The sequence below is a fragment of the Anser cygnoides genome, chromosome 24 (assembly GCF_040182565.1).
Source record: "Anser cygnoides isolate HZ-2024a breed goose chromosome 24, Taihu_goose_T2T_genome, whole genome shotgun sequence".
Classification (NCBI taxonomy): Eukaryota; Metazoa; Chordata; class Aves; order Anseriformes; family Anatidae; genus Anser; species Anser cygnoides.
In genome coordinates this window covers 4,709,649-4,728,504 of record NC_089896.1, presented here as the reverse complement: position 1 = coordinate 4,728,504, position 18,856 = coordinate 4,709,649, and the positions used below count along the sequence as shown (strand labels likewise).

The 18,856-nt window shown below is 44.0% G+C and overlaps 2 protein-coding genes across 5 annotated transcripts in view; both read right to left on the bottom strand.

The window, feature by feature from the left end:
- Positions 1 to 305: 305 nt before the first annotated feature.
- Positions 306 to 11,313, bottom strand: GNL2 (G protein nucleolar 2). Its single transcript, XM_048073246.2, has 16 exons — positions 11,153 to 11,313; positions 10,965 to 11,049; positions 9,681 to 9,775; positions 9,041 to 9,180; positions 7,915 to 8,099; positions 7,453 to 7,519; positions 5,933 to 6,091; positions 5,258 to 5,371; positions 4,658 to 4,786; positions 4,350 to 4,454; positions 4,081 to 4,239; positions 3,554 to 3,661; positions 2,801 to 3,228; positions 2,082 to 2,161; positions 1,269 to 1,363; positions 306 to 486 (listed from the first exon to the last, which is right to left on the bottom strand). The coding sequence occupies exons 1-16, from the start codon at positions 11,214 to 11,216 to the stop codon at positions 337 to 339; spliced, it is 2,163 nt and encodes a 720-aa protein (XP_047929203.2). The 5' UTR covers positions 11,217 to 11,313; the 3' UTR covers positions 306 to 336.
- A 4,359-nt stretch (positions 11,314 to 15,672) lies between these two features.
- Positions 15,673 to 18,856, bottom strand: part of RSPO1 (R-spondin 1) — a 28,587-nt gene continuing 25,403 nt past the window's right edge. For all 4 annotated transcript variants that reach the window (XM_066982795.1, XM_048073248.2, XM_048073249.2 and 1 more), the window contains one exon: positions 15,673 to 18,583. In XM_066982795.1, the coding sequence (XP_066838896.1) occupies positions 18,426 to 18,583 (158 nt within the window). In that variant the 3' untranslated portion in view covers positions 15,673 to 18,425. The remainder of the gene's footprint in view (positions 18,584 to 18,856) is intronic.

Below are 18,856 nucleotides of genomic sequence, written 5' to 3'. Positions count from 1 at the left end.
TCGTTGGTTATATATAGTAAGCAGACATAGGAAAAACTTCACTGTAGTCATTTGAACAGCTCTGTAAAAGCTAGCTTCCAGAAAAGGAAAATCTGAAGAGTGTTTCAGGATGTGTTTTGAAAATGCAATGTTTACTGGCCTTAGATGGTGATGTGGAAACACCACGATCTCCAGTTGCATAAAGAACTTTCAGATGATGCAGAAAAAGAGCGAGATGTTACTCCTGGGAACAAGACAGACAAGGCGAACAGCTTTGACTAGGAACTGCAAGTTTTATATTAAAAAAAGGCACTGCATACTAGAGCTGTTTTATGTAAAATTTAATAGAATAAGCAGTTATTGCTTATGTTTATATTTTTTGTGCTTTGATCTTTGTGCCTCCAAGCCAGTTTTTTTCTTGTTCTTATTCTTATTTTTCACGTTGTGGGTTTCATAATACCGGACTCCGACTTTCTTGGAGCGCTGCTGCCTCTCAGCTCGTCTCCTCTGTAAATACACACAAAACATATTAGCAAGTCCACAGTATCCATAGCCTCAATTTGTTTGCATTCTTTCAAATGGTGTTTGCTTTGTATTCCAATACCTTAAGTGAAATAAATAACTTAATAGGAAACATTACTGATGTGCACGGTCACGTTAGAGAACTTTAACAGAAGATGTGACCAAACATACATGAATAGAATTCAGTCTTCCATTCCCCTTTGACAGTCCTAGCAGTGCTCTAAAAACCCCCTTGCTGTACAAGATTTGCTTACAAATCCTATTTAAAGTCCTACAAACAGTCTCTCTCTCTTAGTATTTAAGTTACACTGGAAGAATTGTTCAGACTTGATTAACAAGAAAAGGAAACAGCAGCGGCATTTCCCTTTGAAAACAGAACTGCCAATGACTTTTTGCCCATCTAGGTCCTCATTTTCGCACCTCAGCATTTAGATCCCTCCTCTCTTACCAGCACCAGTAGGCAAGCTAACACTGAAAGCAGAACAGTTCTCTACAAAGGATTCTCCCTTTCAACACTCTTTCTGTCACTGTCACCAGCTTGTCCCTCCTAGGGGCCCATGCTCAGCTGGAACACTATTGTCACATCTTGTGTCAGCAGCAGGTCACCGTCTTCACATTCCCCCCGCCTCACCTACAGGCCTTGCACTCTCTTCCTGCTAATAGCGCCAGGTCTCAAACCTCTTACATTGATACTGAGCAAGCTAAGTAGGAAAAAAGCCAGCTCTATTACTCCGCCTGTCTGTTATACTACAGGGGATCTCACTCACTTCTTTGGATGTAAGTTTCTTGCAAGGCTCTTCAGCCAAATGGTCATCGTCATCTTCCTCTTCTGCTTTCCTTTTTCTTTTATTCTCCGTGCTGCCTGCAAACAGCAATGATCACGTACTCAAGCATCTTCCAAAACACCCATCTGCTCGCAGAACTTAAGGCTGGAGTCACTGCACCATCTACTTTGGCAAAGCAATCCTTTGGTCATGCTTTAACAGTTTTTACTAAAAACCCATGCATGTCCCTTACCAGAAAATCACTCCCTGTTATGGTGAAAAACCACTCTTGATAAGCAGATTGCTTGAAGCAACATGTAAGTCTAGAAATATTTCACAGCCTTGTCAGAATAAGGTTCTCCCACATTATTTTGCCTTTAATCAAACTTGCTTTGGAAACTGAAGACACAGACTCTCAAAAGCGACCGCAGTAAAACCTATAGCCTGAAGTAGCTCTGTGCTTTTACAGTGTCATAAAACACTTCCATCCCCGCCTGTGTAATGCTGTACCATGTGGAACGGATGTTGCTCAGACTGAAATCTGCCCGCAGCAGCACCCTGCTCTGAACACATTTGTCTTCGCTTTATCTTCATTCACTAGTAGAGGACATGTTACTACACAGACCATCCAGTCCTACAGAAAAGCTAAAGCAAGGTCATGAGGCAGCCCTTACGTTCGCTATGGAAAGATTTAAATAAGTTAAGGGAAAGAAGAACTTGCGGTCAGGAACTAATGAACACTCTCCCCTTATCTCCCCCCTCTTGCTTAGTGGATTTCCAAATGGGGATTAGGAACATCCACTAATCTTGTTTTACCTCTGTCTTCATTTTCTTCGGGTTCTTCACACTTCTGCATTGATTTTGCAAACACTTTTTCACTCAGCTGCTTAGGGATTCTACAAAAGATAAAACAGGGAATAGAAGACTGTCATAATACAAGATGTAGCCACCCGCAAGGAGTGATCAATCTCCAGCACGTCCCAGTGGTCTGACATCAGCAAAGCCACAGTCTTCACATGGAAGAGAGATTCCAATAGTCTTATCTCTGGGGTTACTGGACTTGTGCTTGGCACAAAGGGACAAAAATTAACACTTTGACATCTTCGTCCTCAAGAAGCTGGTAGATGAGCTCTGCTAAAACTGGGCCTGCTGTATGAGCTAGGATACTCTCGTACATACACAGAGACCCGATTAGCATATTCAGGTAGGACATCAGCCTTGGTATTGCTCAAGAAAGAGCTGAACATTAAGGAGAGATCGAAGAAAGAAATATTGCTACCCAGAATATCCACAGGTTTCTAAACCATACTGTAAGAGGCAACTTCCCAAAAGTGAGAACATTTCTAGTTATGATGGCCAACAGGACTTGGAATATTCTTTCAAAAACAAACTGCTGCTCAGCCAAATTTCAAATATTTATGACTAAACTAGAGAAGCCATGGCAACAAGTCAAAAATGGAGTGAAACTGCAGCAGAAACACATTAACCCTCTTGTCCCCCTGTGAAAATACACGAATCGCTGAGCATTCAGATACCTTATTGCTGAGAATCTCTTGGCTTTGGCTCTATCCAGAAATTTCTTGCATTTTGCAATCTTCTCCTCCAAAGCCTTAAGAACTGACTTAGAGCTCTCCCTGGCACCTTGTGCAGCCACCTGTGATTCATTCTCTACCAAATCTTGATGTTGCTCATTTTCTTCTTCCTCCTCCTCTGCAGGAGAATCACTGTCTGTTTCATCAAAGCCTGGCACATCTACAGGAACCAGGTCTTCTTCTGAGAACTGCGGTGCCACATTAATCCTCCCAAAGTTTTGCCGAACGTGTGACATGAGTTGCTTAATTTCATTGTCTGTATTATTCTTCTCTTCTACTGGCTCCACACTTGATGCTGCCAACTCAGAGATTTCCGGCTTGTCATTATCTTGGCTTGATGTCATCGCTCCTTCTCCTTCCGACGCAGGAGGCTACAAGAAAGGGTGTAACAGATAAAATAACATTATCCACAGAGTCAGTCTGTCCAAATGATCTCTTTGGAAGAAACCTAAGACAATTAATTACTGGCATTTCTGCTAGTAGATGATTGCAAAACAGCTCAGACAGTTCTGTGGAAGAGCACTGCCACCTCATCCTCTCCACGTACTTACCAACTTTAATTGAGTGCCACTTTAATCACTAGTCAGAGCCCAAAGACATGCCCTGCCCAAGGTACTCCAGGAAAAGCACCAGTGAATACCATTAGGAAAACTGAGTAATACGCAAGAAGAAAAGGCACGAGCGTCACATCCTCACCTGGGGACCTGTTTCTGCATTTGGTGGCTTCACAAAGAATGGAATTCTGCCCCTCTGCCAGTCATTGAGAACCATCTTGCTGACTGTTTGCACATCAGGCTCACCACCCTGAAAGAATCCAGTGACAGTTTCTGTCCACGTCTGCAGGGCATACCACCTTTATATTACCTTTGCAAATGAAACATTCCTATTTCCCAGGTTCAGTGCAGAAACTGACCCACACACTCTTCCAACCTGCAAATGCAGGAAGATCGCAGAATCCTAAAACCATTAAGGTTGGAAAAGCCCTCCAAGATTACTTGGTACAACCACCCCCTACTGCCACCATCACCCACTAACCACGTCCCCTAAGCCCCACGTCCAACCTCTCCTTGAACACCCCCAGGGATGGTGACTCCACCACCTCCCTGGGCAATCCGTCCCAACGCCTGACCGCTCTTTCTGAGAAGAAATGTCTCCTCATTTCCAGCCTGAACCTCCCCTGGCACAACTTGAGGCCATTCTCTCTCGTCCTAAAGTTGTCACACCTTTAGCAGTTTTCCAGTCCTAGCAGCAAGCTTCTTGAGAAAGTCTTCCGCATCTTTCCAGGAATCAATTTTGTACGTCTTTCTGATGTACTCTGGTTTGGCCCTTTCCAGCACCGCACTAATATGATCTTCAGGGCTTTTAATCTTTTCAACTTGAACCTGAAAATGAATGTCAGAGTATCAACCCTCTGGAAAGTGTGCATTCACTTATTTCAACCCACCACAATAACAACAGCGAGAATTTTCCAGCGTTTAGCACAGATACATACCACTCCCTTCAGCACAATGTCTGTTTCTGAGTCTCCAGATGGATAAACTACACCTGGGCAGTCTATGAGAAAAATCCTCCTCATCAGGGTAATGTATTGCCACACCTGAAAAAGATTGGCAGTCATCTGTGTTACCTCCTTCCATGAACAGCCCTTTGTTCTGCTTTTAAATAGACAGTTCTAAACTATAGGAGTCATCTTAGAAACTTGGTATTAGCACACAGAAACAAAATTTAACTTGGCATTCTTGTTAGATAGCCAAGAAATTTTGCACCTTGCGCCTCTTTAATGCAGGAATCTCTTCCTACCTTAGTTTCACCTGCAATAGGAGCCACATTGCAGACCTTCTTAGACCGTAACGTATTGATCACTGAGCTTTTGCCAACGTTGGGATAACCAATGAAACCCACGCTGATCTGTTTCTTGTCAGAGTGTAACTGTAAAGAAACAACATTTCTTTTAATACTTAAAGCAAATAACAAGCAGCAGCTGGGGACAGCATATAGCACTAATCTCAAGACAAGAAAAACCATCTTTCTTGGGAAAATGAAGACACTTAAAATGAAAATATCTTAACAGATTATCCATAGATGCATGATGTTAACAAGCCTGAAACATGTTCCCTTCTTCTACACATTCAAGTCAGAGTATCAATGGAATACTCTGTCTACAAGAAACTGAGGCCAAACAGTGACAGTTAAACCAACTCTTTGGGATCTCCTCAGTTTGATGTACATTTAGAACATGTTTGAAGGAGTATTTTCCATTTGCTCACCACAGAATGATGGCCACAAGAAAGCGTATTGAACCTCAAACACTAAAAATCCCACACTAAACGGGCATTCCCCACCCTCCTCCCCCCCAACAAAAACAAATCCCCAGTACAAAGCCCCCAGATTGTTCTGTACCTTTCCAAACTGCCTTAAAAGCTGTATGAAGGCACCTTTGCCAAAAGGGTTCGTGAGGCTGGCATGAAAAGCAAGTGTTGGATACTCCTGGGAAAGGACAGCAACCCAGCGCTTCTGAAAAGGAAAATACTGCTCAGTTAGGGATTCTGTGCTGCAGAGGCAGTGAAGCAATCTGCTTATGAGAAGAACACAGCATCTTCGCTTGGGTCACAAATGCAGCTGTCTATGAAAATTGCTTTGTAAGAACCTTTGAAGCATTTCACCAACCCAATAGCTAAAAGCACTGGCTATTGTTTTTATAAAAAGACAATTTCCCAAAAACGCCTTCACTGCTAGCTAAAACTAATTAGTTTAACAATGTAAAACAGACCAGCTGTGGTGGATATGGATCTTAAGCGGACTAACATTTAGCACACTCTGGAGATATCAGCTGAACTGTTAAATCCAGACAGAGGAAGTAGAGAATTTGTGGCTGGTGACTGTTGCTCAACTGAGCCAAACTTGGACGGGTTTAAATGGTAATTGTTACTTTTATAGCAAACAAGCAGAGAGTTCCCATTATCCCAGTTACATTACGCCCTTTGAGACCAGCCTGAGGACTGGTAACAGAATTAAAGCTGAGGCTACAAAAGGAACAAAGAAGGTCCAGAGCACAATAGGCAGGACCGTACTTACAGTAGCCCAGGTAGGAACAAGATCACATTTGTTCAGGACAAAAATGAGATGTTTCCAGTGTTTCTCTTTTTTCAGGAAAGATTCCACATGAGGGGAGCGAGTGCCCATGGGGTCTCTGGCATCAAGAACTTGAACAACAACATCTGATGAGTCTATCACCTGGAAAAAAAATCATGCAGAAGGAAAGGGTTAGACATAAACCTCCAAAATGAATGTTAGTAATTTTCTAATCTGCGTCATTAATTTAAAAACCTTGTATCCTTCATGAACAATTTTTACTTTCCTGTGACAGAACCTAAGACTAATACCCATTGATCCTCCACTCTCTCTTCCCATACTCCCCTCCAAATTCAGGCTGGACAGCCCTGTAGCTTTTATGCACTATAGCTCCCTACGCACTAGAAAGATGTTTGCGGCACTTGGAAAAGTAAACACTGCAACCAAACGGGAAAATAAATTGCTTTAGCAGACAGAAACAATGTTCTCCATCCATTCTGCAGCAATTCAATTCCACCGTTTCATAAAGGATTGGTGTATAAAAAGTGTTTTCTGGATCAATATGAAACACAACCAAGTAGGAACCTGCTGTTAGTCCACTAAGCATCTACAGCAGGGAGCTGTCAGTTTATGACTTGCTTCAAGCCAAGTGAATTTGTTTCACAGCTATTTCCTGGATTTTTGGCAGCACCTTACTGAAATCTGTTTTGCTCTATCATTCCCGCTGCTTTTAGATCTAAGTGAGAAAGTTTTAAGCTACATTCAGAAGTTCAGAACAAGAAGTCAAGCAATTTCACACTTAACAGTCACTGAGAGCACAAAGTGCTCTTACAACCCTAACTCATTCTCAGCTCCACTCCTCTAGCAGTCAAGGTGACTCACTGCAACACGAACGGCAGAGCACTCCAAAGAAGACCCTATCAACATGCCAGATGTTTTCAGTCTAATGAAACATAAGGGCATCTGACTGCTTTATTTGTGGTAAAGCCCCAGGAATCCAAGCGAAGCTTACACCTTTGGCTCTGCCAGTCCATCTTTAGATCATGTACTTCACAGATGTTTGTCCCACTGGGACAAGAGCTCAAGGATCAAGCTCAGTCAAGCACAGATGTGAAAATGAAACTCTACTCTCTTCTACAGCTGTTTTTTTTCTGTTCCAGTTGATGTACTGGATCAGTACCAGACCGATGTCAGAAAAGGGTGTATGGTGTCAAGTCACTCAGTACAGTTAGGTTAACAAGAAAATGAGGAGGCAAATTACATACTCAGGACATCTCCGCATGAACGAAGACAGTCTTAACTGTCTTAACTAAGAAACTAAGAAACTGTCTTAACTAAGAAACTTCACAGCAAATTCAGTTGTCATCAAAGCTTCCCTAACATGGCAAGATCTATAAATGAAGGGTTTTCAGAGCTTTTCTGATTACTGCTGTACAAGATTTCCAATGCTGTGCTGAAGCACTGGCCTTTGAAAAGACTGAAAGACAGAAAAAAAACTGCTGCAAATTATAAATGTTACTGACCTTGTAAAGCTCACCCCAGATTCTTTTGGACTGTCCTTTCTTATATATATCCTCTTGTGCTTCATCCCTGGAAGCAGATTACCACAGACATCAGCAACCACAATAACACGGTTATAGTGCTCTCTCCTCTGCAGCCATTTGGCTGTTTACAGACAAAAAAGGAGAGGAGGCCCAGCCCCCTGTTTAACCCAAAAACTGAGTTTGCAGATTTTCAGACATGCAACAGGAAATTAATTATGAATGAATACAGAAGGGTCCCACGGGAGCAATAGTTCAGTTAAATATACTGGGACAAAACAGAACTAAAACAAGTCCCAGCCAAATTCAACTGATTTCACTTTGCTTACTCATCAGACAGTAGCAGCACTGATGGAAGAACTAGATGCATTTTTTTTTTTTTTTTTTAAATAAAGCTGACTTTCAAGGTATGTAAACAAAGAATAATTTCTCCTTTCCATTTACCTTACACCGGTGTCTTCTGTGACCAGGTCCCGGTCCTTGCCCTGATCGTAAGATTCCGATGAGGCCTCAGCATTCTCCAGCAGGGACTGCACATCGCTTGCAGAGAGATTTGGCCTTTTTCTTTGTGCTTTGGGGCCAAATGTTGTTTCAAACGTTTCTGTGTCAAGAATGTGAACTCTGGAGGTCTAAGGAAAGATGGGTTGGTAAAATGAAAACAAAACCAAAAACTGTTTTCCATCTCTTGTGACACGCAGCGTACAAGGCCTTAGTTCAATGCAACTCTGCAACCTGTGACAAGAGCTACAGGCACTTCCCTAACAATGTTTGAGTTTTGCAGCTTAATCTCTGAGAAACATAAGAGTGGATATTTAATAAGCAACAAAACGCACTGCACTTGCCAAAGAACTATGCTTCGGTTCTCTCTGCATAAATGATGTCAAAAGTAATTAAGGCTACAATGATAAAAATTTAGCTGCTATCTTTGATCATTTCTTATTTTTCTAACAAGTGCACAGATCTCGCCAAATTCACAGATTTTTGTCAGGGACAATTACAGTCAAAATCATAGATTTTAAAGCCTGTAGTGAATGCCAACTTTTATTGGAACAGCACACAACTCAGAGCTGAAAGAAGTCATTTGTTTTTATAACGCACATTTTAGTTTGCGGTAACCTTTTCTTCAATTTAGGAAACATTTTTATGACACAAACCTGGCAGATTTCCACACGAAAAAATACCCAACAATAATCCAAAATAATATTGCAGACTTTAGGAAAGAAGCCTGGTAATAACTAAAATTATGTACTTGAAACTTGATTCTACTTGAAAAGGCGGCTGCATGCGCAAGAATGTCTGGTTCAAGATAAAAAGCACATATTTGAGCTCAAAGTCATGGCACAAGAGCGTGCTGGCAGCATGATGCATCCTCAAAAAAAAAGTCTATCTTTCACATGAGGAATTAGAAGCATTACAGCGGTATGTTTTCAAAAACATCCCTCCCCCAGTCATCTGCCCTAATTCCTTCCAATGCTCCTACAAACGCATCAGATCTCCCACAGGTAAATAATATTCACGACATCTGTGCACACAGCCCAGCCTTCATAAGGTGCAGAGGAACGATACCTACGTGAGGTTTAATCCGGTCGTGGAAAAGGGACATCGGTAGCTTGGTTTGCTTCATCACCACTCTGTACGGATCTTTCATGACTGTTTCCATTTCCTCTTGAAATTTCTGTAGGGACGATTGCTTGATCACACGAGTATTTCCTGCAGGTGAAAATCAAGGTTCCCCACGTTAACCACTTCATAGACACAGGGAATATTAATAAAATATTAACACTCCATCTGGAATCAAAATACTAGTGACAAGAAATAGGAGACTTTACTTGAGACAACCCCAACATTTGGCATATATAAGCCAATCCCTTTCTTTTCCATAATTTAAAGAAACTTTTACAAGTATCCCTAGGATACTTAACACATCCAAGCTACGATGTAGGTACACATGGATAAATCCCACAAAATAACCAAAGGAGACAAAAACCCACACTTGTCAGCAGTGTATGGGAAGCAAACACCCCAAGTACAGGTACAGGCAAGGTGTGAGCCAATGCCCTTGCCTACAGCAGCAGTTTTTTTGCCCTCCTTTCCAGTATCTGTCCCACACAGCACTGAGATGACAATTCCTAAATACTCACACTCTAAAAACACAAAGTCCAACAGCTTCTGAGCCTGTTGAGTCTGAAAGTAGAAAAAAACAAACTTACCAAACCATTTAATATTTGGTTCCACTCTTGCAACTGTGCCTGGTGCCACTGTTGACTGATACTGCAGGGGTTTAATCACTTTGCCACGTTTGTTTCTAAGTGAAAAATGAGAATGCACGTAAATTCACAATGAAGCATACACCCCTCTAGCACTTTTGTTTACTAGAGTAAAGTGCATCCATAAAATCCAGAAAGACCCTTCCTTTCGAACTGGTACCCCGGGTAGCTTGACGTCAGACTAGAAGGTTCCCCTGTCGCTGCAGTTCAAAGGCCACAAACGACCCTGTCCTAATATTTTTCTGTGTCAAACCACACGGCAATGTCTCTGAAAAACACCTCGCTAAGAGTTTCTGTAATTTGAACTCTGTACTTTTCCACAAGAGTACAAGTAACTACACGTATTTATAAGATTGGCCTGGGGACAAGTTAAGAACAAGGGATAAAAGTTAGCATGCGATACGCAGAGCAAAATAGAATGCCAATTCCCTACAAAACATCTCAAAACTCCTCATTCTCACTCCAGCTTGACTGAACTCTTCATGAAGGCTGCACATGAATGCCATACTGGGGTGCAAAAAGCACTCAAGTATGATTTCCTAACAAAAACCACTTTCTTCTCTTGCGCTCACATGCGATTTTCTAATCAGCTGAACCCATCAGCTTGCACTGAACGCTGATCGTAAGATAAAGCTCCCCATTGAAACCTGGCTTAAGTTGAGTAGTTTTTAAAATACGTATTCCCCAGTCCTCTCTCAAAACAAGGAGGAATCTGGCAAAACAAGACAAAGCTGCTAATCTGAACCAGAACCTTAAGTAACCCCGACGGCATCCACAGCACGGCAGAGGCGTGTGTTTATAAGGTGGGACTGCGTTGCAGCCACAGGTTCTCACGTAGAGGGAAGGAATCTCTTAGGAAGAGAGCCTTGGGGACTTCAGGCTCCTCAGATGTTCTGAGGTGAGCTTTTGAGTTGGACGTGATGGAAATCTGGGCATTTTGGGGCTCGTGACATTCCAGCAAGATCATATCAGCTGCTCCACGCCACGTGTTTTCCAGCTGAGCCGCGCTCCCTGATAGCATCGCTGGCCTGGTGGAACCTCGAGATAAAGCCTCCCAGCTCCTGACACGGAGCAAAGGAGGGGCTCTGCTCCAACTGGCGGGCCCTCCGTCACCAGACGAGGCACCAGCACCTCTCCGCACAGCTCCCGGCCCGCACCACCTGACAGCGGGGCCCGGCGGCTCAGCGCCACGCACCGGTAGCACCGATATGACCGGGCCCTGCTCACCTCCGCTCCTTCTGCCGGTACATGTTGAGGCGCCGGATGGTGGCTCGGTCCCGCATGTTGTTGCCTCCCGCGCCAGCAACGCGATCTGGGGAGAGAAGGCAGCGTTAGGCCCGGCCCGGCCCGGCCCGGTATAGTAGGGTAAGGCCGGGCCCGTCCCGGTAAGGCCCTGCCCACGTCCCCAGACGTACCGGGGTTGGTGCTGGCGCGGGAGGGGTTGATGGTGCTGCGACCCTTGTACCGTGGCTTCACCATGGCGCCGCCGTGCCGGGGCCGCTCTCGCCGCCCGCTCCGCCACACGCACCGGGCCGGAAGAGCTGCCACAACCACTTCCGGCGTGAGGGGGGCAGCGGCGTGACGTCATTCCGCCGGCTCCAGCTCCCTACTGCGCAGGCGCCTGCACGTTGCCTTGACAACCACTCGCGGCCTCCCCCCTCCCCTCCCTGCTGCAGTTGCCATGGCAACGCGTGGCGCGGCCCGGCCCGCTGCGGCCTACCCCCGGCCCCGCGGCCCGCTCGGCCCCGGCCGGTGCCCGCCAGGCTCCGCCGGTGCCTGGGAGCCCGGCCCGCAGTGCCCGAGAAGTGCAAGAGCTCCCCGTTGTCCCTCTGTTGTGCCGGCCTCCGTTGTCCGCCCCGGGCAGCGTGGGGGACTGCAGGCGTTCAAAGGCGTTGTAATAAAAAGGGCGCTGGCACAAGAATCCTCATTGTTGTGTTGGTTCTTTTTTTTTTCGAAATGGTGTTGTTCGCAGAAACATAATCAGAATCATTTGGGAGCTTGGCATTAGTACTTATTTCCATTTGCAGATGAATGCATGTGGTCAGCAAACTGGTTCCTTGGTGCTGGTGGGAGCGCTGGCGCTTGGGTGCGGGCTGGCAGGCAGCGGGGTTGGGTTGGAGGGGTGTTTATAGGCACACGGGGCTCCTTGTCCTGGCCTCCTGGCACCCACTTTTAAAATTTAGGAATAACAACACTCCCTTTTTTGTTTGCATGTAAAGAGTTGCATGGACGGCGCAATAACTTAAATCAAATTTAGGCAAATTATAGGTCTGAAGGCTAAGCCTACATTCATGTTACTGCCAGTTTTTACTAGAAGTTGGAAAGATCCTCACCTAGGAGGAATTAACAAAACTCCAGTGAAATCGTGTTAATTTGTACCAGACACTGGGCTGGGACCAGGCTGCTCAGCACACTGGGGAGCCATTCGACAAAATGAAGGCCTGGCCCATCATTTCTAAATGATTATTAGCGGCAGAGTATTCATGGTTATTTCAATTTCCTTTCAGTTCTGCTAAGGCTCTTCTAAATCCAGAGCAATAACAGAGTTTCTGAGATTCTGTTCTTTTAATGATTTTCAGCATTTTGCTTTCAGGTAGTGCATAGTCCCTGCTGCACGTAGTCGTAATTAGTCAAGACTTGTGAGATGTTTTGTAAGACGGCAGTCTTGCATTTTCAGTCTATTTTGTTTAAGCCTACGATTTCTGGTGTTGTTTTTTTGTTTGTTTTTTTTTGTTTGTTGGTTTTTTATTACTTTTCTCTCCTCCTCTTAATAGAATTATCTATGCCTTGGGCATTTGAAAAATACACAGTGATGTGGGCATAAAAAATTAATTCCAAATTGTAGATAATTGTTTAAGCTATCAGACTTGAGGCTTATGTAGAAGAGTTTTTCTCAGGACAAGTGTGTTTTCTATTAGAGTTGATATTAATCTGTCAGAAGATCCTTTTGATTTTCAAATTTTTAGACTAAATAGTTGAGTAATACTCGCCCTGTTCTCCCCCACTCTTTCTTCCTTCTCCTTAAGAAAACACTCTTTTTATTGTTAGCAAAATATCTTGGAATGCATCCAGAAAATTGCTGTCTCTTTCTTTGTAAGAATAGAAAAAGTGTTAGACATTAGGTTATGTCATGGAGAACTTTTGTTGGTAATACATCTGAGTTGATCATTGGATCTCCACTTTGAAATCTGTGACGCTGAAGTCTCAGCACCGCTTTGTTCCCAGCATCGCTTATGGTGAGCCCTGTCATCCAAATCAGAGTGAGCCATAGCCCTGAATTTTCTGTCATTAGGAAAGATTACACCGATAACATATGGGAATTGCATTCAAATTAGAATAAATTATTTTTTTTCAGCTGCGCTCACCTCTCTCAAGTTTTTTCTGGACCAAACTTACGTTACTGAGGCTAACTGTTAGTATTTAACTTGCAGCATCTCTGTAGCTGTGGTTGTTGGAATTGCTTATCTGCTAACATACGAGTCAGCTTAGTTTACTCCGCTAAACTAATTTTATTTTTCTGCATGATTCACCAGCTTTTCATTTGCCATTGATGCATGCTTTCATTTCTTTCCTTTTTTTTTTTTCTTTTTTTTTCTTCTTTTAAATTGTCTGCAGTGGGATGCTGTCTATACGGTGTACTGAGCAGGACAGGGGGCTTGGTGATGTATGCCAGGCCCGGCAGAGCTGCCAAATGGCCTTAGTTTCATAGACAGGACTAGCCTGACCATTGTTGAATTTAAATCATATGGAATTTTCTGTGGCCTCTTCCTTGTCAAAATCCCAGTAAATGTGGTTATGTGATGCCATCAGAATGACTCATTGCCATAATTGCATATGTTCTAAGGGGTTATTCCCATTGTATTATTAAAAACTAGTGATGTTTGATTTTTGGCAGGGACTGTCTTCCTTGTATGATCTACAGATTTTGTCAATTAAATGAAAGGAAAATAGATTTCCAAGACTTAAGAACAAGACTGGACTTGTAGTCAGAGCACTTTTTCAGTGTGTTATTGAGCTACTTTGCGTTATTTAATTGGATAAGGGCAACACCAGCCATCTTAATCTCCATGTTGCAGTGATTCCCTGCAGAATACAAGGACAGAAGTGAGTTTCATATCTTTCAAAATCATCCAGAGCACTGCCAGAAGATACCATAGATTATTTATCACTGCAATCATTTTCCCAACTCAGTTTCTCAGGAGTTAGTTTTCAAAGATATAACTTACAGGAGTGGGAGGCAAGGCTCCTTGGCAAAAGACTCCAGGTCTGATGTCTCCTTAACCGAAAAAAACAAGAGTGATCTCAGATATCGTTGCCTTGGATTTAAGATATTGTTGCCTTGGATTTAAGAGATCCTAAAATGGCAACTACAAGCAATAGGGGAAAGCCAGAGGGAGGAGAGAGGAGAACACTGAAATCAAGCAAAAAAGTCAAAAAGTTGAAAAAGGACTTGGAGAGCCAAGACAGTTCTGTGCACCCAGAATCAATCCCTCAGAGCAAAAGTCGTGCTGAATCCTGTGCAGTTCTCGCAGACACACAGAGCTTTCTGCATTACTCTCTGAACTTAGGCTGCAGATCTCTCCCAGGAATTAAGTGTTTACTAGCAATCTGGAAGTTAAAGCATTTGCATGTAACTAATTTACTTTTGCTCTTTGATTTTAATGGTGAAGAAAAGTGGCTTCTTTTCTGGAAAGCTGCACATGCTGCGCCATACGTTTTAGCCTTGTAAGTCTCTAGATTTGGCCTTTTTGCAAGCTGCCTCAGCGGTAATGGCAAACAAGGTCTGAACCCAACATTTTTGCTTGTGCTGTAAATAGCTATAGTATCTACCTCATTGCCTCTTTTTTTCTCCAAAAAAGATCCTGCTGTTCTTCAAAAATTATGGAGATTCTGGCATGCACCTCCAGCTACACTATGATTTGGCATTCGGTTGGGTATAATATGCTATTATGTATATAAATGCCATCAGTGTGATTTATTTATGGTGACTGGTTATACAGAGCTGATATTTCTGTCATTTTAATAGAGGTGTTTTTTTGTTTTGTTGTGTTTTGTTTTTAAATTGTTATGCCTAACATCTCATCCTGTGAAGACTATTGACTTAGTAAAATCTGTAAGTAAATATGTATAGAAAAGGGCCCTTCTAATGGTTTAAGACAATGTAATCCAAATAACAATATTAGTAATAACCATTTTCAGTTTCCTACTATATTTCCTTTAATCGAAGCTTTCTTCTGTGTGAGAAATCAATTTAACATAAACATGAACTAAAAGTCTACACATTTCCTTCATCTCCATGGGGATATAAAGCTAGTAAATTATTGTTTGAGGAATATGTATGCACACATTTAACTTGACTGTAGCTGATGAAAAATACAGATTTATCTTGCACAGAAAGGATAAGAATGTAATGCAACCAACCTGTGTGAAATTTGTCTGCCTCAGCTCCTAAATCTCAGCAAATGAGATAGAAATTAAACAGTTCCAAACAGTAAGCTGTTAATGCATTATTCCTTGCACTTTGTTTCCCTTTACCTAGGAATATTTATCCAAAAGCTAAGTAAACTACCTAGAAACTGTCCTGCAAATTTTGAGTTGGTCTGTCCAGTGAATAAACATTGGTTGGCTCATGAGTATACGTGAAGACCTTTTCCATTCAAAGGAGTTTCCTACAAAGGTTCTGTCTCGCTGTCTATACATCTAGCAACTACTTTTCCAGTTCAGCAAATAGGTCGTCAAAGTACAGAACGTGAATACATGCAGGATCCACAGCACTAACATTTCCGTGCCGTGACTCACGGAGGTACATTTGGCTTCTGGGTGGTAGTGGGTGGCCAAATTACTTCAGGAGAGACTTAGTCGCACATTCTAGGTATTTTTGACCAGTTGGAATTTGACTCCGTTTTTGGTGAATAAACAAACAAAGCTTGTTCAGCAAACCCATTTCTTTATTTATTTGTTTAAAGAAGCATATTTTACAGTGATGCCACGGAGAGAACACCACAACAGATTTTATTTGGTGGGCTGAAAGAGAGCATTCATGTGCATGTGAGTTGAGATGATATCAACCTATCTAAGGAGATCTCCGTTTTGGACTGTCGAGCTCAGCATGCAAAACACGTTGGTCAAAGGCAAAAGGTTTCTAAATTCTGAAATGAACCAGCTGTCTGAGAGTGGGCATAAGCACTATTCTTGAGCTGATTAAAGAAAGGAAATTGATCATTTTTTTTTATAAATTCCTTCTAATTTTTCTAAAACAGTTTCATTTTTAATCATCCATAATGAAAAATCATGGATTTTCTTAATACACATTTTAAACTTTCATTTGCCTTCCTCCCTTTTTCTTCCCATTTCACCATGAAAAAGGAAGAAAGAAGGGAAAAGAGTGCAACAGAAAGAAGTTCTTCAGTTTTTCTAAAAAAAACTCTAGAAAAGTCTACAAGATATGTTGTGTTGATTTATTATATGCAGTTTAGTTTTGAAATATTTGCACTAATATTGCCATGAGTTAGGGAATCCAGTCAGTTAACAGAGCCGTAGTGTCTAAAACCTTACTAATGCACTCTCTCTTCTCTTTAATCCTTGTTGAGAACTGGATTGAGATACTGAAGCAGGAGGGAAGAAAGAGTGGTTTATGAATTAGCAAGCTGAGGTTCATGAAAGGGTTACTGATTATTGCTGCTAAAAAGCGGAAGGGAAAAATGATTCTGCTTACATGCAGTGCCATGTCACAAACAAAATACTTATCTCACAGGCTAGCTGAGGCTAGAAAGCAAAGTGAGATCTGATCTTTCAACTGGGAGGCCTTCAGGAGTCGTCTGAACATGATCCATAAACAACTCAAAGGATGACTTTAAGAACCTCTTTCTCTCTCTGCTTGGTATGCTGGTCGTTTATCATTGTGCTGAAATGGAATCCCCTTTAAAAGATATAACGGCTTCTTGTTTACTTAAACACAAAGTGGATGATGGGCTGAAAGGTTTTGCTGCCAGCAGAGCAGTCACGGAGAGCTTGGTACAGCCCTGGGGCTGAAACAACTATGCAGCTCCCACGTCCTGACCTCCGCCAAAGCAGCCGCAGTGCAACGGGGCAAGAGGAGCCTCGGCTGTCCCCACCAGAGCTGCGCCGCCCGCGTCCCCTCGTGGAAGAGCACCGGCACCCCGCCGGGGAGGCACCCAGAACCATGTGCCAGGGGCTTTCCACCACAGGCAACCCCTGCAAGGCAGAGGCAGCTGTACAAAAGCAAGGGCAGCGCTACTTGGGTTGGACAGCTTTAGCTCTGGGCTTGGCTTTTCCCTGCCCCTTGTCTTACCGGGGGAGCCGGGAGCTTCAGCGGTGCAGCACTGCACATCACTGGGGACCTCCCCGGCTCCATCCCTTGGGACCAGAGGGGTTTTGCTGAACTGTAGAGGAATTAAATATCTGCCCCTATTTATATCGAGGAAGCATGACTTAAAATATAAGGGAAACTGAGCGAGGTGCCATGTTATGTCAAGGGCAAGGCTCTCCGTGCCGAGAAGGGCAGTGTGAAGCATGCGCCCGCTCCGGTCTCACCACGTCTCCATCCAGCACCGTCCTCCTCCTGGCTCCTCTGCCCAGGTGCCAATTCCTGCAGAGCAGGAGCATTTTTGCTCAATCCAGGACATTCCCATTGGTGACACGGAGACCAGTGCTTTCTACCAAACTTAAACGTTTGCTTTTCTTCATGGGGCCTGAACCGTGCCGTCCCCCTCCCGCCTTCATTCCCTCCTACTGTGCGTTGGGGCAGTGCTGGGCCGAACGGACAGGCCCGGCCTGGAGTCTGGTAGCTGTGACCGTATGAGCAAAGTCACAACGTTTCGGCAACCTGCGGTGTGTTGTAACCTCTCATTTTCTCGAGCTGGGTCCTTTAACGGGAACTTCCTCGGGGGGTGGCAGGGAGCAGCGTGGGTCCTGTGCGGGCAGCGGGGCTGAGCTCAGGCTGCAACGCAGCTGGCAGCATTTTCTGGGGTTTTCTTACAGCTTTTGTGTGTTTCTCTTCCACAAGTGAGTCTCGTCCTGTGGGACACCAGCCTCCATAGGGGCCAAGGCATGAACCACACACTCAGGAAGCTGGTTGTCATCTTTTTTTTTTGTTGTTGTTTAATTTGAAATAACTCTTTGAAGCAGATTCAGGGCAGATACCACTGACCTCTTACCACAAATGTTTAACATGTATTATTCTCAATGATAAAGTCATACAGCTTAAAACACAAAATAAAGGGGAGGGGAAGAGAAAGAGGCCACTGCCTTTGTGTGAGTCCAGTTCCCTGGTCTGGAAGAGCAGAAATTCAGTCCCAGCTGTGTCTGCCAGGCTGCCACCGTGCTGTGCCGGGGCCAGGCGGCTGGCTCGGCGTGGAGGCACTGTGTCATAAGGTCCCGTGCCCTTGTCCTTTGCTCTGGTTCATCCTCACCTCTTGTCCCCGCAGCGTCGCACTGCCACGTCCCTCCGCGAGCACTCGCGCTCCTCGCCCCAGAGGGGTGCCGTCCGCGTCCTGGGGGTGCAGCCTCCTTAAGTATCGTGTATGTGGCTTCTGTCGGGTCTAGTCTAGGAGTATATGTCTGTCTTTCGGAACATGTGTAATGTTGTGTAGCAGTGCTCTGGTTCAATAAAGCTTTCATATACATAGCAGCAATGAAGTCTTGCCATCAGGTGACGGAAAGGGGCAGCTATTGGGTAGGGCTGGCAGATGTGGCGGGGACCACGGCCCCTCTCTGTTTGCTCTTCCTCTTCTTGGTGCCAGACTTAGCATCTTTGGTGTCTTTCCGATTTCTGTTCCCATTGGTGTTATCTTGCTTTCCTTGTTCTTCTTTTTTCTTCCTTTTCCCTGCAGTAAAGCAAAGGGCAGGAGTGAGGTTCCCGGCAGGACGAGCATGCCCAGCGGGGTCCTGAGGGCTCCCGGCATGGCTTGAGGGGCAGCTGAGCCCCTTCCAGCCACAGAGGTGCCCACCTGCCAGCCTGCTCTTTGTACTGCGAGCTGTTCCTAAATACACACAGGGAAGGGGGATCAAACCTGGATTTAGCTTTGCAGTTTCCAGCCTCTGGCAGGAGATCTGACACTTGCATTTCCCTGCTGCTGCAGCCTGTTCCCCTTTGCTAA

Coding starts and splice junctions, on each gene's coding strand:
- GNL2 (XM_048073246.2), bottom strand. CDS start 11,216: ATGGTGAAGCCACGGTACAAGGGTCGCAGCACCATCAACCCCTCCCGC. Junction 4,240..4,349: donor ACATTGTGCTGAAGGGAGTG/GTATGTATCTGT, acceptor ATTCATTTTCAG/GTTCAAGTTGAAAAGATTAA. Junction 3,229..3,553: donor ATGCAGAAACAGGTCCCCAG/GTGAGGATGTGA, acceptor CCTTTCTTGTAG/CCTCCTGCGTCGGAAGGAGA.